At 43.2% G+C, this 26896-nt stretch overlaps 3 protein-coding genes across 9 annotated transcripts; all 3 read left to right on the top strand.

The window, feature by feature from the left end:
* Window positions 1–813: 813 nt before the first annotated feature.
* On the top strand, window positions 814–11273 carry LOC129820048 (serine/threonine-protein kinase pdik1l-like). Of its 2 annotated transcripts, none has more exons than XM_055876866.1 (3): window positions 814–1048; window positions 4153–4448; window positions 9349–11273. In XM_055876866.1, exons 2-3 carry the CDS (start codon window positions 4164–4166, stop codon window positions 10087–10089), a joined length of 1026 nt encoding a protein of 341 aa, XP_055732841.1. In that variant the 5' UTR covers window positions 814–1048; window positions 4153–4163; the 3' UTR covers window positions 10090–11273. The 2 variants fall into 2 exon arrangements, with proteins under 2 accessions (XP_055732841.1, XP_055732842.1); XM_055876867.1 differs by lacking the exon at window positions 814–1048 and adding an exon at window positions 1317–1528.
* Window positions 11274–14393: 3120 nt separating this feature from the next.
* LOC129820049 (replication protein A 32 kDa subunit-like) lies at window positions 14394–19206 on the top strand. 3 transcript variants are annotated; one of them, XM_055876869.1, is made up of 8 exons: window positions 14394–14681; window positions 14793–14887; window positions 15043–15141; window positions 15319–15432; window positions 15564–15638; window positions 15728–15907; window positions 18671–18771; window positions 18886–19206. In XM_055876869.1, exons 2-8 carry the CDS (start codon window positions 14813–14815, stop codon window positions 18965–18967), a joined length of 726 nt encoding a protein of 241 aa, XP_055732844.1. In that variant the 5' UTR covers window positions 14394–14681; window positions 14793–14812; the 3' UTR covers window positions 18968–19206. The 3 variants fall into 3 exon arrangements, with proteins under 3 accessions (XP_055732844.1, XP_055732845.1, XP_055732843.1); XM_055876870.1 differs by lacking the exon at window positions 14793–14887; XM_055876868.1 differs by lacking the exon at window positions 14394–14681 and having other exon boundaries at window positions 14696–14887.
* Window positions 19207–19305: 99 nt separating this feature from the next.
* On the top strand, window positions 19306–25037 carry LOC129820047 (nuclear inhibitor of protein phosphatase 1-like). 4 transcript variants are annotated; one of them, XM_055876864.1, is made up of 8 exons: window positions 19685–19713; window positions 20218–20278; window positions 20518–20589; window positions 20784–20937; window positions 21182–21402; window positions 21549–21693; window positions 21839–21903; window positions 23829–25037. In XM_055876864.1, exons 5-8 carry the CDS (start codon window positions 21253–21255, stop codon window positions 24204–24206), a joined length of 738 nt encoding a protein of 245 aa, XP_055732839.1. In that variant the 5' UTR covers window positions 19685–19713; window positions 20218–20278; window positions 20518–20589; window positions 20784–20937; window positions 21182–21252; the 3' UTR covers window positions 24207–25037. The 4 variants fall into 4 exon arrangements, with proteins under 4 accessions (XP_055732836.1, XP_055732838.1, XP_055732839.1 ...); XM_055876861.1 differs by lacking the exon at window positions 20518–20589 and having other exon boundaries at window positions 19306–19713; XM_055876863.1 differs by having other exon boundaries at window positions 19675–19713; window positions 20218–20589.
* Window positions 25038–26896: the final 1859 nt, after the last annotated feature.

Here is a 26896-nt window from a genome sequence, read left to right as displayed (position 1 = left end):
GTCTCTTCTTGTACATCATGGTGCTGTCTGTCCATGGTGCTGTCCCTTTAAGTGCATGTTCCAAACAGGTACTGTGGTAGGGGAGTTACATTTTCTGCAAACCATTTTGATTAAGATATAATACATAATCTAGTTCTTATTGATACTGCCTAATATATAAAATGATGGTTGAGATAAAGGTATCTTTCAGTGTGTCATTTCATTCAAGATCATTGACTTAGTCACCTGTGTTGTGTCAAATGTAATCTTACATCCTGCATGGCATCACTTTGGCGCAAACTAAATGTGGCATTCAGGGGGGTTGCCGGGAAAAACAATAGAATTTTACAAACATGAAATGTCACGATAACTTAAGAATAAAGTTCTTGCTATAGATTTGTATTCAAAATGTTTGAATAAATATTCAAATGATTTTACTTTTTTAAATTTAACTTGGCAAGTCAGTTAAGAACAAATTCTTAATTTACAATGAAGCCCTACCCCTGCCAAACACTCCCCTAACCCTAATCCTCGTTTTACTGGTGTAATTAAGCTTTTCAGTAGAATATGGGAGGGAGTTGCCAGGGCAAGAATCAATGGGCATGGTCTGACACAGGAAGTTGGTGGCACCTTAATTGGGGAAGACGGGCTCGTGGTAACGGTTGGAGCGGAATCAGTGGAATGGTATCAAAAACATCAAACACATGGTTTCCATTTTTTTATCCATTCCATGCGCTCCGTTCCAGTCATTATTATAAGCCGTCCTCCCCTCAGCAGCCTCCACTAATTTAAAGCTATGCAATAAACGGGGGAACACTTATTTCCCCTTTCAGCTAGCTGGAGGTTTGAACAAAAGGCTCAACAACAAAAAAGTGAAAGTAAGGGGGCAGTATTTCCAAAGGCTGCTGCCGTAGAGCACCCTGACTGTGTTGTTTTGGGAGCGTGCAAGCGGGCGCGCGCTGTTGACGGGGTACTTGAGCTGCAGGTTTGCGATCATTCAGCACGGACCTTGTCTTGTCTGCCAGAGAAAATCAACAACAAATGAATCGTTGAGGGAAGACGAAAACAGGTAAATGTGTAGCTTGCTAGATTTATAGTGAGCTACTCTGTTTCCTTTCGTCGTCTTCAGAAGAAGCAATCTCTTTTGTCTGCCCGTGTGACACGGTGCTTGGTCGTGTGCGCAGGTGTGTGGGACTGCGTTACGTTAGCTAGCCGAATTGTGCGGAGCCAGAATAAGCTAGCGCAGAAGGACAATAAAGGTGTCCACGATTTGAACAAGCGAACTAGTTAGGTAGTTTACTTTACGTAAGGCCGGGTCACCCCCCGCGTTCACGTTTTGCTTTTTGTCCAATCACTACACATCTGATTCAAAATAACCAACTCATCAGGCCGGCATTGTAAATAATAATTTGTTTTCTAAACTGACTTGCCTAGTTAAATTTAACAAAAAATCGCCAATCTTTGATTTATTTAATGTAACGCTAGGGCTTAAACCTGCACCTAGCGGGCGGGGGACCCAGGACCGAGTTTGGGGAAACCCTGACATAAGGTACTGAACTAGCTAGCTAACTTGTCTACATTCCCCTGTGGTAACATAACAACATATAATCTACATGTATATAGCTAGCTAACGGTAGTTATGATTCTAACAAACTATTATTGTATTTTTAGCCAGCATTTTCTTCCTTTGCTTGCTAGCTAGCTAAAAACAGTTTCGCTTCCGTGTTAGCTAGCAAGCTAATTCTCCTCGAGTTTAGCTAATTACACTGGACTTACTATTTGATAGATGTTTATTTATTGTTACATATTTGTGCAGTAGGCTGACATGTCAGGAAATGGCATAGCTAACGTCAACTTTCCCCTCAAATGCTGTAGCTGTCAGCAATGCGTTAGTGCGCAAATAACAGGTAAAATCTGAGGGGGCAATGTTGATTTGTTTACATGTCGCATGCTTTGGCCTCTGAGGTGTTCACATTTGCTCTCTTGCGGGTAGTCCAATATGTAATCTTTTGGAGCCTACCATTACTCGTTAAGGTCCAAGGACTTTATATGAAATCGTGAGAGATAGACTGGCTCAGGCAGCCAAAAACTCAATCTAAACGTGAATTGATTCCTAAATTGCGATACGGTTCAACACTGAACAAAAATAAAAACGCAACATGTAAAGTGTTGGTCCGATGTTCCATGAGCTGAAATAAAAGATCCCAGAAATGTACAATATACACAAAAATCTTGTTAAGCTCAAATTTGGTGCACAAATTTGTTTACATTCCATTTAGTGAGCATGTATCCTTTGTCAAGACAATCCGTTCACCTGACAGGTGTGGCATAACAAGAAGCAGATTAAACAGCATGGTCATTACACAGATGCACCTTGTGCTGGGGACAGCAATAGGCCACTTTAAAATGTGCAGTTTTGCCACACAACACACTGTCACAGATGTCTCAAGTTTAGGGAGTATGCAATTGGCATGCTGATGGCAAGAATGTCCACCAGAGCTGTTGCCAGAGAATGTAATGTTCATTTCTCTACCATGAGCTGCCTCCAATGTTGTTTTAGAGGAGTATTACTGTCTGTAATGAATCCTTTTGTGAGGTAAACACTCATTCTGATTGGCTGGGCCTGGCTCCCCATGGTTGCATCCCTGTCCAGTCATGTGAAATCTATAGATTATGGCCTAATGAAAATATTTCAATATACTGATTTCCTTATGAACTGTGACTCAGTAAAATATTTGAAATTGTTGCATTTGTATTTTTGTTCAGTATAGAAACATAAAGCCTGTTACTTTTAGTATCACATCAAATAATTTCACAAATGCAAAATATACACTTGTGTACACTGTTTTAACTGGTTTTATCATTGACAATATTTTTCAGTGATCAAACATTTCTCGTGGCCGCCTTTTGGTACACACAGGTGTTCGGGGCATGCTAGATAACTAATTGTCACCCGTAAACATGCGCTGTATGGTGATATGGCCGGGTGGGTACCCTATCCCTCTATGGCCGGGTGGGTACCCTATCCCTCTCTGGCCGGGTGGGTACCCTATCCCTCTCTGGCCGGGTGGGTACCCTATCCCTCTCTGGCCGGGTGGGTACCCTATCCCTCTCTGGCCGGGTGGGTACCCTATCCCTCTCTGGCCGGGTGGGTACCCTATCCCTCTCTGGCCGGGTGGGTACCCTATCCCTCTCTGGCCGGGTGGGTACCCTATCCCTCTCTGGCCGGGTGGGTACCCTATCCCCCTCTGGCCGGGTGGGTACCCTATCCCCCTCTGGCCGGGTGGGTACCCTATCCCCCTCTGGCCGGGTGGGTACCCTATCCCCCTCTGGCCGGGTGGGTACCCTATCCCCCTCTGGCCGGGTGGGTACCCTATCCCCCTCTGGCCGGGTGGGTACCCTATCCCCCTCTGGCCGGGTGGGTACCCTATCCCCCTCTGGCCGGGTGGGTACCCTATCCCCCTCTGGCCGGGTGGGTACCCTATCCCCCTCTGGCCGGGTGGGTACCCTATCCCCCTCTGGCCGGGTGGGTACCCTATCCCCCTCTGGCCGGGTGGGTACCCTATCCCCCTCTGGCCGGGTGGGTACCCTATCCCCCTCTGGCCGGGTATCAATGAGAACTGTTGTAATAAGTATGATTTCTTGCTGATATGGAAGATAACGTCTTTATGCTTCCAAACCGTAACGCATTTTAATGTTCAGGCCGAGTGTTAGCTCTCAAAACTCCCCAGTACAGAATACGCCTTCCTTCAATGGCTCCTATGTGTAATTTAATGGACTGGGAGTCATGATCAAGTGCTATCTTGTGGGTAGAAAGCCAACTGTCCTAATTTTACTTGCTAAAATTTAAACACTGTTATTTGTGTCATCCATCTGAAAGTGTGTCACTTGGCTAGTTCATTTTCCTGAGATAAAATTGATCAGACTACATCTAGACTAGGCCTATAGCTATGGGTTTTGATGTGGTCAGGAGCAGGGGGCTGTCATGTCAACTCACAGATATGCATTTCTTAATTTAGTATGACGGATAAACTCACCTTGTTGGGATATTATTCAGTAACTGAGGGTCATCACGGTTACATTCTCAGTTTGTTCTGCTGACCACCTAGCTCTCAACAACAATCAGTGGTACCCCATTAACCCCACCGCCTCCATCCTGCCCCCCCCCCACAGCGAGGAAGAGGATGGTGAGCAGCCAGCCGAAGTACGACCTGATCCAGGAGGTAGGGCGTGGCAGCTACGGCGTGGTGTACGAGGCGCTGGTGAAACGCACCGGAGCCCGGGTGGCAGTGAAGAAGATCCGCTGCCACAGCCCAGAGAATGTAGAGCTGGCCCTCAGGGAATTCTGGGCCCTGAGCAGTATCCAGAGCCAGCACCCCAACGTCATCCACCTGGAGGAGTGTGTCCTGCAGAGGGATGATCTGGCTCAGAGGATGAGCCACGGGTCCAGCTCCCCACTGTACCTAGAGGTAATACATTTTATATGGATGAATGGCTAGAAAGATTGATAAATAAAAGGCTAGCTGTAGTAAAATGCAGATAGACCTGTCCAGAGGATGAACCACAGCTCCAGCTCCCTGCTATACCTGGATGTATATATAATAGACTTAAAACACAATGTACAGATACCACCTTTTACACATGAAGCACAGGGATACACAATGAGTACAAACAATAGATGAGTAAATAATTAAAATGTAATAAATTAGAACTGTAGTAAAAGCAATGCATTGCATCAAATGTACAGAAAGGGGAGGAGGCAAAAACAACTGGGGGAGATGGGAGGGCTACTGGGGTTCAGGTTTCCCTTTGTCAATGTGACAGGGTTGCTCATATGAAAGGACTCTGCTAGCGGACAGGAGAGGGTTATATATGATGCCTTCAAATAGGCTCCAGGAGGATAGGCTTGGGTGGTATATACACTGCTCAAAAAAATAAAGGGAACACTTAAATAACACAATGTAACTCCAAGTCAATCACACTTCTGTGAAATCAAACTGTCCACTTAGGAAGCAACACTGATTGACAATAAATTTCACATGCTGTTGTGCAAATGGAATAGACAAAAGGTGGAAATTATAGGCAATTTGCAAGACACCCCCCAAAACAGGAGTGATTCTGCAGGTGGTGACCACAGACCACTTCTCAGTTCCTATGCTTCCTGGCTGATGTTTTGGTCACTTTTGAATGCTGGCGGTGCTCTCACTCTAGTGGTAGCATGAGACGGAGTCTACAACCCACACAAGTGGCTCAGGTAGTGCAGTTCATCCAGGATGGCACATCAATGCGAACTGTGGCAAAAAGGTTTGCTGTGTCTGTCAGCGTAGTGGCCAGAGCATGCAGGCGCTACCAGGAGACAGGCCAGTACATCAGGAAACGTGGAGGAGGCCGTAGGAGGGCAACAACCCAGCAGCGAGACCGGTACCTCCGCCTTAGTGCAAGGAGATGCACTGCCAGAGCCCTGAAAAATGACCTCCAGCAGGCCACAAATGTGCATGTGTCAGCATATGGTCTCACAAGGGGTCTGAGGATCTCATCTCGGTACCTAATGGCAGTCAGGCTACCTCTGGCGAGCACATGGAGGGCTGTGCGGCCCCACAAAGAAATGCCACCCCACACCATGAATGACCCATCGCCAAACCGGTCATGCTGGAGGATGTTGCAGGCAGCAGAACGTTCTCCACGGCGTCTCCAGACTCTGTCACATGTGCTCATGTGCTCAGTGTGAACCTGCTTTCATCTGTGAAGAGCACCGGGCGCCAGTGGCGAATTTGCCAATCTTGGTGTTCTCTGGCAAATGCCAAACGTCCTGCACGGTGTTAGGCTGTAAGCACAACCCCCAACTGTGGACGTCGGGCCCTCATACCACCCTCATTGAGTCTGTTTCTGACCGTTTGAGCAGACACATGCACATTTGTGGCCTGCTGGAGGTCATTTTGCAGGGCGCTGGCAGTGCACCTCCTTGCACAAAGGCGGAGGTAGCGGTCCTGCTGCTGGGTTGTTGCCCTCCTACGGCCTCCTCCACGACTCCTGATGTACTGGCCTGTCTCCTGGTAGCGCCTGCATGCTCTGGCCACTACGCTGACAGACACAGCAAACCTTTTTGCCACAGTTCGCATTGATGTGCCATCCTGGATGAACTGCACTACCTGAGCCACTTGTGTGGGTTGTAGACTCCGTCTCATGCTACCACTAGAGTGAGAGCACCGCCAGCATTCAAAAGTGACCAAAACATCAGCCAGGAAGCATAGGAACTGAGAAGTGGTTTGTGGTCACCACCTGCAGAATCACTCCTGTTTTGGGGGGTGTCTTGCTAATTGCCTATAATTTCCACCTTTTGTCTATTCCATTTGCACAACAGCATGTGAAATTTATTGTCAATCCGTGTTGCTTCCTAAGTGGACAGTTTGATTTCACAGAAGTGTGATTGACTTGGAGTTACATTGTGTTATTTAAGCGTTCCCTTTATTTTTTTGAGCAGTGTAGTATACTGGAGTATTTGGAAATAGCCATGGGCTAAATATTTTTTTAATACCGTCAATACCTCAACTATTTTTTGAAGTTGAAGTACACGTGAATATTTTTTGGTACTTTTTAAGTAAATGCCTGCATCAACTTGTGCAATATGTCACCTTTCACATAATCTTCCATTATGAAGCTTACCGGTAGTCCCCAGTCATGTGGTGTTTGTTTACAAGCACATAACGATGAGAGACTGGAGCCTTGTGAGTCACTCACTGTTCAGCACGGGTCAGGTGATTTAGTTGCAGTATGGAATTCACAACTGTTTGTCTGCTAGATATCTTAACTGTCTAAAATGCTCTGCAGTTGTGCGTTTTGTTTGCTAATTTAGTTGCTAGTTAAGTGGTTAGCTTACTCCAAAATCAAGCTTCGCTTGGTAACAGCAGAGAATTCCCCTCCTGGATGAAGAGCCGTGGATATCCTGGTATGGCACACTGTCAGTATGAGAATCTGGATGCCTACAAGTGGGTTTATGTGTAGGTTTTAAGGATGGGCCTAGTTTTTGAATATCCCCACTCCCCCCACCAAATATCAAACTTTATGTAGCCTACTTAACATATCATCAGATACTTATGAGTAAGGCACTAGTTCAAACACATTGTAAGCACATGGAAGAGTACAAATTCAGACCAGAGGCAACACATCATGAGCATATCTTTTGAAAGACCACAGCCACAGAAGAACCTCAAACGGATCTACGCTGGCAGGGCGGAACTTACCATTCAACCTCAAGGTTCTGTCTCGCATATGCTGAGAAGCAACTTTGCAGCCGAAGAGTATGTGGTCAGAGCAGAGGTGAAGGAATCTGATTATGTTGATGGGTAGAATGTTAGTGGAGAAGCTTGTTTTTGAAGTCCTAAACTCAATTCACCAAAGGGCAATTATAGAAGTGATAGAAAACACAATACCAGGATATCCTAAATACATTTACCATAACATAAGTTTACAATAACACAACTTAATGTGACAAACATACCATAACGATTGAATTATGTAGAACAAGACAGGACAGATGCACACACTCCGTAGATCCCAATGTTGGCTATAGGATGATGTATTGAGCACAGTCACGCTACTTGATAAAGGGAGTGTTGGATTGTTTTCCCTTCTGGCTGTTCTACATATTGTTGCCAGCCACACGAGTGGCTGAGTACACTGCTGTACCGACGGACACAGAGGTGACCGACATGGGTAGTCCAGTGTTTGCTAGTAATTCAAGGCGTTAGCTATTGTTGCTTCCTGTGTTTTGGCCTCTCATTCAGCATGTTGGATGCCTCTACAGAGTGTTCATACTGTGACTAGTTAGTTCAGAAGACTGTGTTCTGTTTAGCTAGTCATCCTGGTGGCTCTGTGTTGTCAGGTGGTGCCTTCAACACTAGTTTTTAATGGGGCAGCTCATGTCCTCATTGAGCACTGTGTTTTAAAGTGAATCCTCTCTCCCGGCCAATCTGTCTAGTCTGTTACCAACAACATGTTCCTCCCTCTTGGCTCACTGAGGGTTTAAAGGGCCTGGCAACAACTGATTGTAGCCTCTCAGCGGCACGTGGGCCATTGTCACACTTGCATACATTGTCCGACACGCTCTAAGAGCTTGTTAAACACTGCAGCATGTTGGGCTTGGCCGCTTTCCCAGAATCCTTTGTTCCGACCGAGTCTTCTTTTCTTGTTCTACTGCTGCTTATAGAGGGAGAACATTTAGATAATGGGACAGGATTACCGTGTGGGGTGGGGGAGGAACCATCATTATAATAGATCAGAGGCCAGGGACTGTATTATCTGACTGGCAATGCTGGTGAATTATTTCAATCTATTAGGTTACGGATGGCTTGGCTCACTGACCAATTTTGTGTACAGACTGGTTTTCCCTAAGTGGTGGGACTGTCAATGTGTTGTTTTGTACCATAAAGATTGTCAGGCATTTGATTTGTCTGTAATTCAAAACCCAAATAGTTTTGCTGCTGGTGTGTGTATGTCAAAATCCTGCAGCACATTTTCTATGGGAGAGGATAGGTTTTTGATCTGGTCAGCTGTCAAAAGGAGACGTGTGCTTGATTAACCCAGTTCATCCAGCAGAAGTCTTTTTAAGATCAGAGCCGTCACAACGAGTTTTGATTGAAAACAAAAAAACACAAGGAGCCAGCGAGACAGAAAAACCGACAACACACACACCCCTCCATTTGACGGCTCACAGAGGAGGCTGGCAGTCACGCTGTCAATTCAAAGCCAATGGCACGAGACAAGGCAGTTTTGCTTGTTTGTTGAAAATTCTCTCCCCCCCCCCCCCCCCAAGGAATTTAATTGAACTGTTTTTCTTCTCCCATCTTGGCTTATCAATAATCAGGACTGCCACTGTTTTAGATTACATAATCAATTTCCCTATTTCCCTGTCAGGTAGGTAGCGCTGCTAGAAATAGCATTTTGTTCTGTTTTCTTAGTAATTTTCCTCCAGTTAGCATTTGCTCTGAAACGTGATGGGAATTGACACGGAGTCTGTCGGCTGGCTCCCAGCAGCCTTTTTGAACAATTTATTTTTGATCTGTTCAGCAGTCAGTTCAGCATTTATCTTATTGGTGACATTTTCTGAAGCGAGCCAAGTGTTCCAGAATACAGAGCATTGCTCTCATCTCTTATGTGGTGCCAATGGCTGTCATGCAGTCATTGGTTAGAGCATGGTGCTGGCAACCCCACGGTTTTGGGCAAAATTCCTTCATGGGCACATACTGAATGCCTGTATATACAGTGTCTGTTTTGGATTGTGTCTGGCTGTCTGCTGAATTACTATATGATGTACTGTTAATACTAATGGCCTTTCTGATGGCCTTTCTGTTGTCTCTGTTCTATCTCCAGCTGGTGGAGACATCTCTGAAGGGAGAGATAACCTTTGACCCGTGCTGTGCCTACTATCTGTGGTTTGTTATGGACTTCTGTGACGGAGGAGATATGAACGCATACTTGCTGTCCCGTAAACCCAGCCGCAAGACCAACACCAGCTTCATGCTGCAGTTAGGAAGTGCCCTGGCCTTCCTCCACCGAAACCAGATCATCCACCGGGACCTGAAGCCTGACAACATCCTCATCTCCCAGGGAAGGACCTTGGCGGGAACCCCCGATCCCACCCTGAAGGTGGCAGACTTCGGGCTGTCAAAGGTCTGCTCCACGTCGGGCCTCAACCCTGAGGAACCAGCCTCCGTCAACAAATGTTTCCTCTCCACAGCGTGCGGCACAGACTTCTACATGGCTCCAGAGGTGTGGGAGGGCCACTACACGGCTAAAGCAGACATCTTTGCCCTGGGCATCATCATCTGGGCCATGGTGGAGCGGATCACGTTCGTTGACGTGGAGACCCAGAAGGAGCTCCTGGGAAGCTACGTGCAGCAGGGGGAGGAGATCGTGCCCCTCGGGGAGGCGCTCCTGGAGAACCCCAAGATGGAGCTGCTGATCCCGGCCAGGATGAAGAGCATGAACGCGGGCATGAAACAGCTGATCAGGGAGATGCTGTCGTTCAACCCTCAGGAGAGACCTGACGCCTTTGAACTGGAGCTCCGACTGGTCAGGATCGCCTGCAGAGAGCTCGACTGGGACACGTGATAATTGGAGTGGATAGGAGGAGAGTGGACCATGGGACTTGTAGTCACAACATCAAGCACTTGTATTTAGTCCTAATTCACCACTGTTAGCTCTGGTGGCCGAGGCCACACAATGGGAGTTTGTTTTTCTTTTAAGGGAACAATTCAAATGTTGCAAAGATTTGGGCTTTGCAGTTGGATACTGGTTCAGATGTAGGACTACTGGTAAACCTAGCTCAACAGGTTGATAGCCAGTCTGTAAAAATATTTGTTTTGAATGTTAACAGAGCAAGGCTGTCCATAAGCACATTCAGCTGTTTGTCTCAGAAGGAAAGGTGTTGCTAGCCACCCCGGTGGTTTAGGCTAACCTGTTAACTTTAACTCTAACTCTCTTTAGTTGTTTGCCTACAAATTCCACCCCAGTCTCGGTGCTAATAATCGTACTTTGGATGCAATTTATGATACAGGGAGACCGCATCCTGTGTAGTTATGATGCAATTAAATTCCAATTTAGACACGCCTCAGTGATCGTAAACTGTGCACGGCTGGTTTTACCAGTATTCTGTGACCACACCCTGTTCCTCCACACCAACAAACACACACACTCTTCCCACTGCTCAGGTAAAATCGAATATATACTGTTGGTTGGGATTTGTGGACAACTGGCTGTTTGAAGAGAGAGAAACATGACATATCACATAGGACGGTATTCTGAGCTAGCCCTGAGCCAACTATGGGATCAGGCTAGGTCTTGGTATGCCAGCCCAGCCCAGACATAATCTAGCATAACCCCCAGCCCAGACATAACCTAACATAACCCCCAGCCCAGACATAACCTAGCATAACCTCGGTCAGCCAGTGTCATAATTGTCCTGGAATGTGTCATGATTGCCCCATAATGAAAATTATTTTGAGGAATGGAGTGTTTGGAATGTAATTAACTTGAGTCACCATAATTTAAAGTCCAGAGACAGCAAGCTGCTTATTCAAAACACATAAAGGAATGTGTTGTTTCCCCAAATTAACATTGATGTATTGAACCGAAGAGCCAATGTTCTGCTTGTATTTTAAAAATATATAGTGCTTGAATTTAGACTTGAATTCTCACAACTGAAGGCCAGTGTAGTTCCGAATGAAACCTGTGTGAACGGAATGGTTAGGGGTATGACTTCACTGACAATCACTTGATTAAAAAATGCACTTTTATTTTGTTATTTTCCTTTTTCATAACTTACCATGCTATTACCTATCACCTTGAGAAACAGTGTTTACTTGGGGCCTGGGAGGATATATTGTCAAACAGCAAACAAGAAGTCTCTCTTACACACACACACACACACACACCGGTGTATTGTCCAGCACACAGAACGTCTACTTATGCATGCAATGCCTTTCCCTTCAGAGAGGAGATGGAGGCAGCACAGCGCGCACACAGTTGTCCCTGAGCCCAGAGGATATATTAAAAAAATACAGTTTTGTGTTTTAACCTGATCTCCTCTCACTGTCAGTTTTCACCTCTGTTTCCCCAGAACAGACACACACCTCTGTTTCCCCTGGGTCCCGCTGGATTTAACGGTAATCCCTTTCTCCACGCTTCCTTCTGACAGACTCATACTAAGCCTACTATGTTTGGTGTAGGTGTCAGAGGTAAAGGAAGGCGCTCTCTGGGAACCCAGGCCTATTGCCTTGCAGGTCATAATTTGTGCGCTTCTAACACTTGTGAAAATGTTATCAATATCAGAAAAAATGTAGTTTTAGTGTGTCATTCAAACAGTGGCATAAGTTTTAAAATGTATTTCATACGAGCTGGCTGTCGCCAACATTAACCTGCATTATTGCCTTTTTTAAATGTCTTCCATTGCCAAAATCCTTTTGTCTTTGATGATATTAACATACTTTATGCCTTATTTTAATATCTCCACATACTAGCACCTAGCACTACATTGTGTGATTGTTGTGGTGGCCAGGCACATTTTGCTCAGAGTTTTGGTTTTTATCTCTGCTGTTTTACCCCTACAATATTAGCATTGATTGCCCCTTTAATAAAATATCTGAAGCACAGTCAGCAGTTGCTATATTTAACAAAAAATATAAACGTAACAATTTTAAAAGATTATACTGAGATACAGTTCATAAAAAAAAAAAATCCAGTCAATTGAAATGAATTGATTAGGCCCTAGTTTATGAATTTCACATGACTGGGCAGGGGTGCAGCCATAGGCTTGGGAGCCAGGCTGAACCAATCAGAATGAGATTTTGCCCCACAAAAGGGCATTATTACAGACAGAATTCCTTCTCAGTTTCATCAGCTGGTGGCTGGTCTCAGATGATCCCGCAGGTGAAGAAGCCAGACGTGGAGGTTCTGGGCTGGTGTGGTTACACGTGGTCTGCGGTTGTGAGGTCGGTTGGAGGTACTGCCAAATTATCTAAATTGACGTTGGAGGTCGGCTTATGGTAGAAAAATTAACATTCAATTCTCTGGCAACAGCTCTGGTGGACATTCCTGCAGTCAGCATGTCAATTGCGCACTCCCTCAAAATTGAGATAATTGTGGCATTGTGTTGTGACGAAACTGCACATTTTAGTGGACTTTTATTGTCCAAAGCACAAGGTGCATCTGTGCAATGACCATGCTGTTTAATCAGCTTCTTGATATGCCACACCTGTCAGGTGGATCGATTATTTTGGCAAAGGAGAAATACTCACTAATAGGGATGTGCACACAATTTGAGAGAAATAAGGTTTTTGTGCAAATGGAATATTTCTGGGATATTTTTTTCTGCTCATAAAACATGGGACCAACACTTTACATGCTGTGTTTAAATTTTTGTTCAGTATACATAAATTTTTGGACTTAAATTAATGATATGTACTCATTGATTCATGAATATACACCGTGTACAAAACAATAGGAACACCTTCCTAATACTGAGTTGCATCCACTTTTGCTCTCAGAACAGCATCAATTCGTTAGGGCATGGACTCTACAAGGTGTCGAAAGGATTCCACAGGGATGCTGGCCAATGTTGTCTCCAATGGTTCCCACAGGTGTCAAGTTGGCTGGATGTCTTTTTGGGTGTGAAAAACCCAGCCAGCATTGCAGTTCTTGACACTCAAACTGGTGCGCCTTCCACATACAACCATACCCCGCTCAAAGGCACTTAAATATTTTGTCTTGCCCATTCACCCTTCGAGTGGCACATATACAGCAGTGGAGGCTGCTGAGGGGAGGATGGCTCATAATATCTGGAAAGGAGCGAACAGAATTGCATCAAACACATGGAACCCAAGTGTTTGACGTATTTGATACTATTCCACTCCAGCCATTACCACGATGCTGTCCTCCCCAATTAAGGTACCACCAACCCCCTGTGATATTCGCAATTGTCTTAAATCCTTCTTTAGCCTGTCTCCCCTTCGTCTACATTGATAGACGTGGATTTAACAAGTGACATCAATAAGGGATCATAGTTTTCACCTGGTCAGTTTGTCATAGAAAGAGTAGGTGTTCTTAATGTTTTGTACACCTTGTGTATATGAGCTACTACAGAGGCTGAAGGAGGAGTTTATGGACATGTGACTGAATTATTACGAGCGCCTTGACATTGTTTGAGTTGTATATTTGCTGTGATGGTGGATCTTTTTTCAACAGTTACTTCAGCTTCCCATGTCTTCTGTCATTGATACAGAAGTGGTATTAGAGTTGGATACTGTGTTGGTGTGCTAGTGGTGATAATGATGTCTTCATTGGCCGAACGTTGGTTGGTCATTGGTGTGTGTGTATTGATTGTGTACACACACAACTGGGGTTACCTACTCAAACACGTTGCTGCTTCTGAAGAACTTGATATGGAGATAAAAATAGCTCGTTGCCTGAAATATAATCCTACGAGACTCATCAGATGTGTCACCTTTGGTGAAATCTGCATCCAAAATGGCACCCTATTGCCTATATAATGTCCTACTTTGGACCAGAGGCCCTAGTCCAAGTAGTGATGTGATATATATATATATATATATATATATATATAATATGGTGCCATTGGGAACACATACATCGTAAGTGCCCTATTCAGAACAGGACCCATTGCAACGAGAAACCTCATCAGTTGAAGATAAACACCAAGCATCATCAGTGTACATTATAACCAGGTGTATGAGGGGATCGAACTTTTCTATGAACAATATTTCCTTTGTATGTCGTAAGATATTTTGAAGAGATTCAGTGAAATGTATCAATAAATGCTGTAAAATGTCATTCATTGTTGAATTGATGGTGTTATAATTAAAATGTTTTTTAAAAAACAACATGGATTTCAAAAAAAATATTAGATTTCATATCATAGTAAATGTTTTAGTGAGAATTAACTTGTCTGCAAGTTTTCAATTTATTTAGCTGCTGATTGAGTGGGAGATGCCCTTTGTTGATTGCTGAGGTTATATGCTTGCTACACTTTGGCCTCTGATTGGTTAATTGGATAATTGGCTAACGTTTTTTTTGCTAGTGAGCTGAAATGTGGTAATCTGTCAAGCGTTGCACCTTTCAGTCTTATGGGATAGTTGTAATGATCAAATCTAACTAAAATCCCTCTTCCAACTACAAGTGGAATCAAGGTGAGTTTTGAAGGGACCTGCAACTAAGATATCACACATTTGAAAGTTTTAGTCACTCATTGTACCTGCTTTCAGTAGATGTGTTGTGCAGTTCAATGTGTTTTTCCAAAGTATACAACAGGGGCTCAGATATGGGAACTGGATACAGGTACAATCAGTCCACAGGTGGATTTACCACCTTCCAGTCAGGACAGAAGACAACCAAGGTGTTTCTTTTAACCCTCATGCCATCACAACATAACCCATAACTGAACAATGACAATGTTGTCTTGGAATGCATTGAACTAGCATTCTTATATTTATAAAATGGACAAGCTTCAGTGGGCCAAAATGTGACGCTTTCATTGCCCTGCTGTGACAGAGGTCAGTCCTCCAGATGATGCCGTGCACTGTGTCCCAACTGCTGTCTGCCACGGCTGCCAGGGAAGTCTTCAGCATTGGTGACATTGAGGTCAACCAGGTGAGTGTTTCTGTTCCACGAGGTGAGGGTGCCTGTTGGTAGAGAAACCTAGAGCTCGTTCCCAGTAGGTCCTATATCATGTTTATCCACTTTATTCACCACAAACCAGAAAAAAACTGTCAGTGCCGCATTGATTAAACCTCTACACCTGTTTTTGTATTTGATTTCTGGATGAAGGTATCTGTGGTGGGTATCGTCAGGAGAACGGTTCCCTCAGTAAACAATGTCTTGTACTCCGTGGACGACATGACTGGACCACCATTGGGCGTGAAGCTCTGGGTGGACACTGCAGTAAGTGGATAATTATAGGTCTTCGTCTAGAAACGTTTCAAATGACGAGGTTGGGGAGAAATAGTGCATCGGCAACTTTTATAAATTTTTTTCTCCTATAGCAGATAATATACTTAATATTTGCCTTACAGGATCCTGGTGTGGACAGTACTTTTGTGTCCCCAGGGACTTATGTCAAGGTCTCTGGAAGCCTGCGTATCATTCAGGTAAATGCATTCGATTTAGTACTTTAAGTCTAGTGTTTCTCTGCATGATTATGGCACATTTCTGTACCCCTTCACATACTTCCTGCCAGGGCCAAAGATCATTGGTGGCTTTCAACCTCTGTTGCCTTGAGGACCTGAATGAGATCACCTCTCACATGCTGGAGGTAGTGCAGGCCCACATGCAGCACAACAGGAACCTGTGTGGTGGTGGTGGTAATCCTGGAGATGGAGACGCATCAAGCTACGGGCTGAGTGCCAGTCAGAGCCAGGTCAGTTCTCTAGTCCTGCAGCACATATAACGCCTAGACCCTAGCTTCTAATGCCTGACTTGGATTATAGGGCTGAACTGTACTATGTTGGTTCAGATATTTTCTTTTCACATTGTCCTTTCCAGCACAGTTCCAGCAACTAGTACGAATGTGAAGCCAGCACAGCTAAGCTTAGCTAGGTTTGGCTAAGTAGTGTGAAAAGGGTTTGTGTCTTTAGACAGGGGGTAGGGGTTGTTTCTGGTCTCAGTTTACAGTTTTGAAACCAACGTGACAATGGATTTGTCTGTGTAATAATAACTATATTAGGCCTTCTATGATATCATGGCGGTCCGCAAACAATTGTTTAAGTGCATGCCACCACCTACTGTGGTGGACTGTAAGATCAATCATGATCTGCCCAATTCGGTACTACCATGAAAATAAAATTCAAAATAAATAAATCCCCAACTTCTACCACACCCTCCTCAACCCCATTAAACTTTATTATGCTGAAACACTCCACCCTTAGGATTGTTCAGCATGTCAATAACCATTTCAACAGTAACATCTGTTACCACCAATATTTCTTGCCGTCTCCACAATAACCTTCAACCTGGCATTTCTGCTTTCCACAACCCGAGTTGTATTGATAACCTTTCCAATAGAAGTCCTTTGACACCGCACATTCATGAGCACAAGATTTCTGAACTGGGCCTCAACACTGCCAGGACCATCAGAAGTACCAGCCCAGACAGTAGGTCCACTACAGGTACATCCATGTAAGGTCCATCAGTCCACACTGTAGTTCTACCAATCTATTTTATGGCCTCTGTACACAATACATCATGACTGATCCTATATTTCTGAGCCTCTCTAGCCTCTCTCTGTACATGGCATCCACCAAATGCTACGCAGTGTCCCCCCTCCCCCCCCACACACACAATTACAGCACTTAACCTTCACATTGCTTCCACATTCACCATAATCATATGCCCCTTCACACTTGGTATATCTTTTTTAATTCATTTACACTGAGCAGCTACATGTCCCATTCTTTGGCATTTTAAAAGGCCACAGTGGATATGGGACAAATTCTCTAAAATTGAAACTAAGGAATCCTATCTGTACTTTTCCCAGCAAGACTTTCTCAAACCTCAGCATCACTGATAAGCTTTCACTACTTTGACCCTCTTTCCTACTGATCAACCTTTTGCCCGAAATCACTCTGCCTCCCTTCACATTTTCTTCATCTGTGGACATAGATATTGGGACCACCGTGGGACTCCCCTCAATCTAGCATAAGCACCAGGGACATGGCTTTTAATCTTCTTCCCATTTAAGTTTTTCCATTTTTTTAATCTTCCCTTGCTGAGCCTGGCTACCACACAATATTAACAATCTACCATTTCCAATCAACCTAACTAATTTCACTTCACTTACCTCTTTCTCTACGGCATTAGTTAGTCGGATAGGGTGTGAGGCCCTGTGGTCTCAAACACCATCACAACTTTCCACTCCAACACATCACTACTCTTACTTCTTACCTTGGCCCTCTTGATGCTTTCTTTACTAGACGCTTCACTGCTTTCTGTATCATGATCTCTCTTTTTCCTGTATCTTTCCACCACCGACCATTCCGGTCCTTGACTCTCATCCTTCGGCTCCATACCATCAGAACTGACACGCATATTGTTCGCATTCCAGCACAGCTGTCGCTTCACTTAATATTATTCCCCCCCCCCCCCCCCCCCCCCTCCATTTCATCCCCACTACTCGCTGCCATTACCCATTTAACATCTTACCACATTTTTGAAATAGCGAAATGAGATTCAACAATATCAGAACAACTCACTTGTGGTCAAACAATCGGTTTCTAGTTTCTAGTCACAGTTCAACCAAGAACTAACTATTTTATCAAATCAAAGTTTATTTGTCACGTGCGCTGAATACAACCGGTGTAGTAGACCTTACAGTGAAATGCTTACTTACAGGCTCTAAACGGTAGTGCAAAAAAGGTATTAGGTGAACAATAGGTAGGTTAAGAAATAAAACAGTAAAAAGACAGGCTATATACAGTAGCGAGGCTACATACAGACACCGGTTAGTCAGGCTGACTTGAGGTAGTATGTATATATGGTTAAAGTGACTATGCATATATGATAAACAGAGTAGCAGCAGTGTAAAAAGAGGGGTTGGGGGTGGCACACAATGCAAATAGTCCAGGTAGCCATTTGATTACCTGTTCAGGAGTCTTATGGCTTGGGGGTAAAAACTGTTGAGAAGCCTTTTTGTCCTAGACTTGGCATTCTGGTACCGCTTGCCATGCGGTAGTAGAGAACAGTCTATGGCTGGGGTCTTTGACAATTTTTAGGGCCTTCCTCTGACACCGCCTGGTGTAAATGTCCTGGATGGCAGGCAGCTTAGCCCCAGTGATGTACTGGGCCGTACGCACTACCCTCTGTAGTGTCTTGCGGTCAGAGGCCGAGCAATTGCTGTACCAGGCAGTGATGCAACCAGTCAGTATGCTCTCTGTTGCAGCTTTAGAACCTTTTGAGGATCTCAGGACCCATGCCAAATCTTTTTAGTTTCCTGAGGGGGAATATGCTTTGTCGTGCCCTCTTTACGACTGTCTTGGTGTGTTTGGACCATTCTAGTTTGGCCTGTAGGTTAAGGCTACATTTACACAGTCTAAATCTGATATTTTTTTCACAATCAGATCAGTTCTCAAAAGGATCTGATGTGATTTGGTCAAAAGACCAATGGCTTTATTTCTCCTCCTGTAAGGTGTTGAACCTGATCAGGAGTTGCTCAGACTCCAAGCCCAGGGGCATCAGTCTAGAGGAGCTAGACATTAAACTGGGGTACCTCAGCATGGCTGCCATCAGGTAACAGATACTCTTTTTTGGGGGGGAGGGGTCAATAGGGGGAACTTTTTTTAAAATCGTAGTGAAAAGAGACTATCTGGTCTAATGCTTCCTTTTCCCCTTTACTCCATGCAGCCAGACCTTGGAGTTTCTAATCAGAGAAGGCCACATCTTCTCCACCATCGACGACAAGCATTTCAGGTCTACTACTGGCTAGGCCCCCAACTCTAGACCTTGAAGCCAGTCCACTGCATGTTTTCATTGTTCCCCTCTAATCAGTTACTGATTAGGTGTGAGTGCAATTATCAGGTAGAACAGAACCAGCAGGTTCCGGACCTCATAGGGTAAGAGTTGTTACCCCTGGGCTAGAGAAGGTCTTCTGTTGTTTCAGGGCAACTTATATCAATGGCTATAGGACGTTTTTAAATAAAAAGACTGAACATTTTGGATTGTCAACATGCATGCCTGTTAATTTTTCTGATTTGTTATTTATATTATTTACTCTCAAATATGGTGACTCTGTGGCCTAATTTATTTTATATTGTTTATTTTGTTTTGAGGTCCTCTGGTATGTGACAGCTGATGTACAGTGTAAAATGTTGATTGGATAAATGATTGCTTGGTGAAATGTTATTATGCAATGAAAATAATGAATCGTCATAATTGTCTTGATTTGCCAAACATAACAAAATATGTTGACACAAACCTCCACAATCGTGGGAAACTTGTTATAAATCTACCCCAAACAATTTGATCTCCGACGTATATAGCATAGACATTTAAACCAGGGGAATTAAAGTAGGTTTATTAACTTCCATAATATTATTTCATAATAAACTACGAATCCCAGCTTTCTACAGACTTCCCTGTAGTCCTCACATTCCCAGCATTCACTACTAGTACACGGTGTAAGATGGCAGCAAACCCAAGCACAAACACACCTCTTTTTGACTGCCCGTCATGGTAAGACCAGCGACGATGTCTAATGCATAATTTTGACTGTCAAAATCAAAAGCATGCAGTAGAGTGTTGTAAGGTCCATGTCGGTGAAGTTAATTAGATTGTCGCATCGAACTAGGATGTCGTTTGCTTGCTAGAAACATGAGCTAACTAGCTAGCAATCTGGGTAACTTCGCTATGATATTGGAGTGCTCAGTCACAGTAGTATGCTAGCTGTTTGAATGTTCTAACGTTAGCTTGTCAGTGAAATCCAGCAGCAGGGTTTGCTAAAGCTGTATGGTGTTCCAGAATGCTTACTGTTATGCAGCATTTGCAAGCATTTTCCTTTCTCAGGACAAGAATGACAGTATTGCTTGTGCAGTTTACACATGCAAAACATTTGAAGAAATTGTATTGCAAATCCGTAGTCTTGATCAACTAGTTATGCAGCAAGGCGGCAAAACAGCCGCCATTTGAATAAAAGCAAAATTGCAACATGCAATTGACATTCATTTTGTGTTTTGTCAGGGCAGGGAAACCTCCTCCTGGACTCCATCTAGATGTGGTGAAGGGCGACAAGCTAGTAGAGGTAAGTCTACTAGTCTTAACCCCGACACCAACAAAAATAACCACAGAAGCAAGAGCAATGCCTCTCTGCAGAAGATATGGCTTTTATCAAGTAGCCTAATGTTCATTTAAATATAAGACTTAAAGTATGTTATAAGGTGTAGGGCCTATATTATATAGTTGCTGCACGTGTCACTGTGTTGGAAGATGTGCTTAAACAAACATGGAATAATGTCTGTTCTCTCTGCCTACCTAACCTAGTGACCCCTTGGATTCCAAGGCAGTCAGACCCACAAGTAATTTATCCCTAACCCTAAATTGCCCTTGAACAAGGTACTTAACCCAAATTTGCGCCAGGGCTGATGTACTACTATGGCTGACCCTGTAAAACACCACATTTCACTGCACCTATCCGGTGTATGTTACAAAACTTTTTCTATAGAAAACCATTACAATACCAGTCCATGACCTTAGATAGGCAACTCTGTTGACATTTTATCCTGGCAATTTTTTTTCTCATTTGGTAGAAGCTAATCATTGATGAAAAGAAATACTACCTGTTTGGGCGGAACCCAGACTTGTGTGACTTCACGATAGACCACCAGTCGTGTTCTCGTATCCACTCAGCCCTGGTCTACCACAGACACCTCAAGAGGGTTTTCCTGATCGACCTCAACAGCAGTGAGTATCTAGTACTGCTTAGTATCCTACAGTGTTCCTTTGTTGTCTGACAGTCAGTTGTCAAGTGTTTGTTTCAGTGTAAATGTTCCTTCAAGAAAGAGAACCATAGCTTGCTGGCCCGTGGTACAAAAAGGTTTGTGTCATGCCATGTCATTGTAGATGCCGAGTAGAAGATATGTAAACCTCAACTTTCAACATGAAGTTACATTTTGAAAGGACAATCCATGTTACTCTGTCCCCCTAGCGCATGGTACATTCCTGGGTCGTATCCGTCTGGAGCCCCACAAGCCCCAGCAGGTGCCCATCGACTCCACCATGTCGTTCGGGGCATCCACGCGGGTCTACACCCTGAGAGAGAAGCCCCAGACCCAGACCAACACCATACCTGGAGGGGAGGTGAAGGCAGGGGAGGACGAGGAGCTCAAAGGACTGCTGGGTCTACCTGAGGAGGAGACTGAGCTGGAGGTGTGTGTTTGTGTGGGGCAGGGGACTGCTTGAGTTCTTGTGAGATATATTTATGTTTTGTTCAAGCAGCTTTTGTAAAATGTTCTCGTTTCTCCATCTGTTTGATGAACCTGACCGCATCCATCTTCTTGTTTCACCTGTTCCAGAACCTGACCGAGTTCAACACGGCCCACAACAAGCGTATCTCCACCCTGACCATTGAGGATGGCAACCTGGACATTGTGAGGCCCAAGAGGAAGAGGAGGAGTAGCAGGGTCTCCTTCAGTGAGGAGGAGGAGGTCATCAACCCAGGTGTGATGGTTAGGGTTGATGACCCACGTGCCCATACACACATGCTTGCACACAGACATGCAAGAACACACACCCATGCACGAATGCAGATGTGCGCGCACACACATTTCAAAATGAAATCCTGTGTGTTTTCTTGTTTTTACAGAGGACGTTGACCCATCAGTAGGGCGCTTCAGGAACATGGTACAGACTGCTGTTGTCCCGATCAAGGTAAACTTCTTCAAGTCCATCTCTTACTTTATGCTGGGGATGATTCTTGAGAAAAATGGCAAAAGTTGTGTTGACCAAGGTTGTTGTTATAATAATGAAAACAAATCAAGAAAAAACGATTTAGTAAACAAAATCAAATCTAAACCGTTTAAAAAACAAAAACTATACTGAAAATATTATCTTTGACTCCAAAACAAACTTAAATAAAAACCATCATGAAATATGTTTATTTTTAAACATTTTTTTTCTTAACAATGGGCAAAAATGTAATGGTTTTCAAGCTACTGAAGCTGATGTGTAAATGCGGCTAGCTTTTTATTTATTTCTGCCTCTAACTTATTCACGATTCATTCATGATTACCTGTAATCATGGTAGCATCCACATTAATGTAGAGGTTAAAACCTCTTAAGGATCTGCCCCTTTTTTCAATTTTTGTCTAAAATGACATAACCAAATCTAACTGCCTATAACTCAGGACCTGAAGGAAGGATATGCATATTCTTGATACCATTTGAAAGGAAACACTTTGAAGTTTTTGGAAATGCGAAATAAATGTAGGAGAATATAACACATTAGATCTGGTAAAAGATAATTCAAAGAAAAAAAACATGTATTTTTTTGTACCATCTTTTAGATGCAAGAGAAAGGCCATAATGTATTATTCCAGCCCAGGCGCAATGTAGATTTTGGCAACTAGATGGCAGCAGTATGTGCAAAGTTTTAGACTGATCCAATGAACCATTGCATTTATGTTCACAATTTTGTTTCAAGACTGTCCAAATGTGCCGGTTTTGGTTTGTTAATAATTTTTCATAACTGTGCACTCCCCTCAAACAATAGCATGATATTATTTCACTGTAATAGCTACTGTAAATTGGACAGTGCAGTTAGATTAACAAGAATTTAATATGTCTATGTCCTGGGTAATTATCTTATTACTTACAACCTCATGCTAATCGCATTAGCCTACGTTAGCTCAACCGTCCTGCGGGGGACCCACCGATCATATAGAGGTTTTAAGAAACATTATATTCTTATTTACAATAAAAGTGACTCCAAAATTACACAATACATTATTTACCATTAATTTCTATTGGGCACAACTTAATCTGAAACACGACCTCTACATTCTTGGGGGGGACTACTTTAATACACAAGTGAATTTGTCCAAATACTTTTTACACCTTCAAATGGGGGGACTAGATACATAAATTGAATTCATTTCTAAATGGTAAAACAGATACAGTATGTATGAAAATACCCTCAAATATAAGCGGACATTCTGTACTGTCACCTCATATGGAACATTTGATCTTAAATCTAATATGCTAGAGCATAGAGCCAAATTAAATGTTTTTGCTTCACTGTCCAAATAAATACATAGGTAGCTGACTCAATTCTTTTGAACATATTTTTTGCACCAGTTTCCGCGCTATTCCTTTTAAATCCAAGTCGCATTGAGATTGACTTAATAATTTAAACCTAACCTTACCTATGACCTTACCCATCACCTTATTTATTTCTGCCGCCCACTTGAAAGAAGTGACATGCCAAAAAACACCCCAAAAAACTATACAGCACGTCTCCAAGCCGCCTTCTGTTCCTAATTCTAAAACTGAATCTAAATAATATAAAAACTAAGTATTTGTATACAACTAAAACAAAATAAAAACTGAAAACTAACTGAAACTAAACTAATAGAAATATAAAAACACAACTATAATTACCTTCGTGTTGACCGATCTCCAATCAATCAATGCTAAAAGTTGATGTGTTGACAAGTTGAGGTCAATCAATCACATTTTATTTATAAATCCCTTTTTAAGACTATTTGTCAGAGAGTACTTCAGTGCTTTACAATTGACGCTACTATATTGCCATCTTCAATCTTCTCATTCCCCCCTAAACCCTGCTACCCAATCAGAAGAGGAAGATGGAGGGTCACGCTACACTAGGTCTGGAGGACTCTGTGGCCAGACGCATGCAGAACTTCCCTTTCAGTGGAGGGCTCTATGGAGACCTCCCACCCACCATTGGAGAGTCCGGCTCCCTCCCCGCCACGGCCCAGGGTGGAGCTACTATCCTGGGGGGCCTGCCGCTGGTCTTCCCTAACCCTGCTCCAGAGGTGGACCTCTCCCCCACCTCAGCCTCAGCACAGCCCTTCGTCACTCCCATCCCTGCTGTTAACCTCGCCCTCGCCCCCGGACCGTACACCCCCGAGGCTCTCAACGAACCACGCAAGAAGAAATACGCCAAGGAGGCGTGGCCAGGGAAGAAGCCCACCCCTTCTCTTCTAATATAAGTCATATTCAAAATGGCAACCTATTTCCCTTAGTGCACTACTGGCCAAAGGTAATGCACTATATAGGGAATAGGGTACCATTTCAAATTTGCACATAGCACCTCCCTGGACAATATAATGGGAGGGGTTAGTATTAGTTAGGAGAGTGGTCACGTCTCTGGACATCCTATCAATCAAGACTTCCTGTACTGTACAAGCTGTGACATAGGGATCCCTGATATAGGGAGATGTTTGTAAGAATAATATATTATTTTGGGTTGGATGTTTTTTTTTGTCTGCTTCATACGTATATTGTTAAATTTTAATGCTCAACTCACTTAAACTGACAAAGTAATGTCTGACTGACCTCAGATTAGCGTATCGTAAGACTAACTGTAACACAGATTGGTCCATTTGAACCATTGTTTTACAGCTTTATTTATTAATTATTTTAAACAAAATGAAACATTGCTCTGTTACAGAAACATTTCTTATAAACTCGCTATTCACTCTCTGACTGTTTGATTCACAGTATGATTTTGCCTTTGTGGATATTTTTAGTGCCGTTGGTTTCACTGAAAACCATGTTTCTGTCAATACAGAGGGTAACATTAACCAGACAAGGCCTGCTAGATGTTTTAATAATCCACTCAGACAAGGCTATGAACTGAGGGTACAGATTGGCTTTAATGAAACTATGAAGAAAGAGCAGTTTTGTGTGTGAGACAGTTGTATTATAATTTTTTGCTATTTTTATATGAGAATTGGGGGGTTGGTTAAAATGGAACCCATTATTGTCAGATATGTATGAAATTCAGTTAAGGAAAGAGAAATAAAGTTTAAACAAAGTGACATGCAGGTTATTAGAATTCATATCTTTGATATTTGTATAATAAACAGTAATAATCCATCCTCCTCTCTCCACTGTGTGAGATGATGGCGGTAGAGGAGGATTAGTTTAGTCCCTAGAGAAATCTCCCACTGGGTCTCTGCTGTGTTGCTTTCATGTCGCCAGTTTTGCCTTTTTACTTCACACGACGCCATCTACTGAGGAAGCCCCTGGGATGGCTAATTAAGGGATTGTTCAGCTAAATGAATGTGATTGTCTGTTCTGGGAACATGTCAAATGTGTCCGTTACTTCCTCAAGGTGATGAGTTTGACGTAGGTAAACCTCAAATTTCATCCATTGGATTTTGTTTGAGTATTACTTGTGGGTTTGTTAAAGCAAACATTGGTTTTGAGGACAGATTCCTTTTCAAACAGTGAGGTTTTATAGGAGTAAAATTAAGAAATAAATAGTTGTAATCCCATAGATGGCAGTGATTAGCAATCTTTACTACTTGCTGCATCACGAAGGGTATTTATCCTTCACAATATCTTTTTGATGCACAAGCTGCAGACAGTGTTCTAAAAATCTACAGTGTGGCTCATTTTGAATGGTTATATTTCTATGGTCAATGCAGTGTCTGGTTCAATCAACATATGTGTCATTTGAAATGGTTGTGTTCTTATAGTTGATCTGTTTTCCACCAGAGGGCAACATGTGTACTGTGCTCTGCTCTCTTTGTGGAATCTAGAATCAACCCAGGATGTCTAGCTACCTCAGTGGATCACTATAAACTCATACTAGTTGTGTCACAAGTGTTCTCCATCTAGGAATGAAAATAAAACCATTATTAGGAAGACACATCCATATTGGAGATATTGATATTGTTATTATTCTGTATAAATTAATAGGTAGTAGCAGACACCGGGTTCATGATGATTAATATTGTGAGTAGGACTGATCATTGTTGATTTTGAAAGGACAGTGATAAAGGCCAATCAAAGACTCATCCTGTCCCATTTTCAAGGGCCAGTAGCAAAGCTGCCCGTGTTTTGCCTTTTGGCTGGTATTATATATTTCCGTAACATCTTAATGCTTGTGATAGTCTGCTGTAAAGGAACGCTGTCAATACCATAGTCATGCTGTGCTCAATGAGGTGATCTTACATAGAGAAACTCTGGAGTGGGTTTGGTAAGAGAATATGCAGCTGCACTATTTCACCTGTAGGGGTCTCTGGGGTTCTTTGCTGGCCCTGCTTTGCTGTTTGTGTGTCCCAAATGGCACCCTTTGTAGTGTACTACTTTTGACCAGAGCCCTATGCACTAGATAGGGAATAGGGTGTCATTTGGGATGCTGTCTTTCTCCCCAGTGCAGATAAACCACCAGCAACTCCTTAATCAAATTTACATGAGTGCGCTCAGGTTGCCATGGCAATAATTATCAGCGCTGCCTAATTAACTTTCTCAATTGTTTAATGAGATACCACCCTCTGAACTCTTTTTTTCTTCTTTCTAATCCATGTTTTCTTTTTTTATTCTCTCCATCTTCCCTTCTCTCTCGCCTCAGTGTTAACCTGTGACCACTGAGATAATAGAAATTATACTAAAAATAAATTCTGCCTCATGATTTAACACAAGAATGTATATGGCAGAGAAAAATAAAATATATTTCCTGATAGTTTCACACATGGAATGCAAAACGGAGACTAAAATATACTACCTGTAATACTGGTATATTATCCATCAGTATATATTATTATATTGAGTATGCAACTCACATGTGATGTAGTGGCCCCTGAAGGCTTCAGGGGCCACAGGTGACCTGCTGAGACAGTTGAGTGAAGGAGGGGTGGAGAGAGCCCGCCGGCCCTGATCACCCCAATCG

The sequence above is a fragment of the Salvelinus fontinalis genome, chromosome 22 (genome assembly GCF_029448725.1).
Source record: "Salvelinus fontinalis isolate EN_2023a chromosome 22, ASM2944872v1, whole genome shotgun sequence".
Taxonomy (NCBI): domain Eukaryota; kingdom Metazoa; phylum Chordata; class Actinopteri; order Salmoniformes; family Salmonidae; genus Salvelinus; species Salvelinus fontinalis.
The sequence above is the reverse complement of the archived record's forward strand: the minus strand, read 5'-3'. Positions and strand labels throughout refer to the sequence as shown.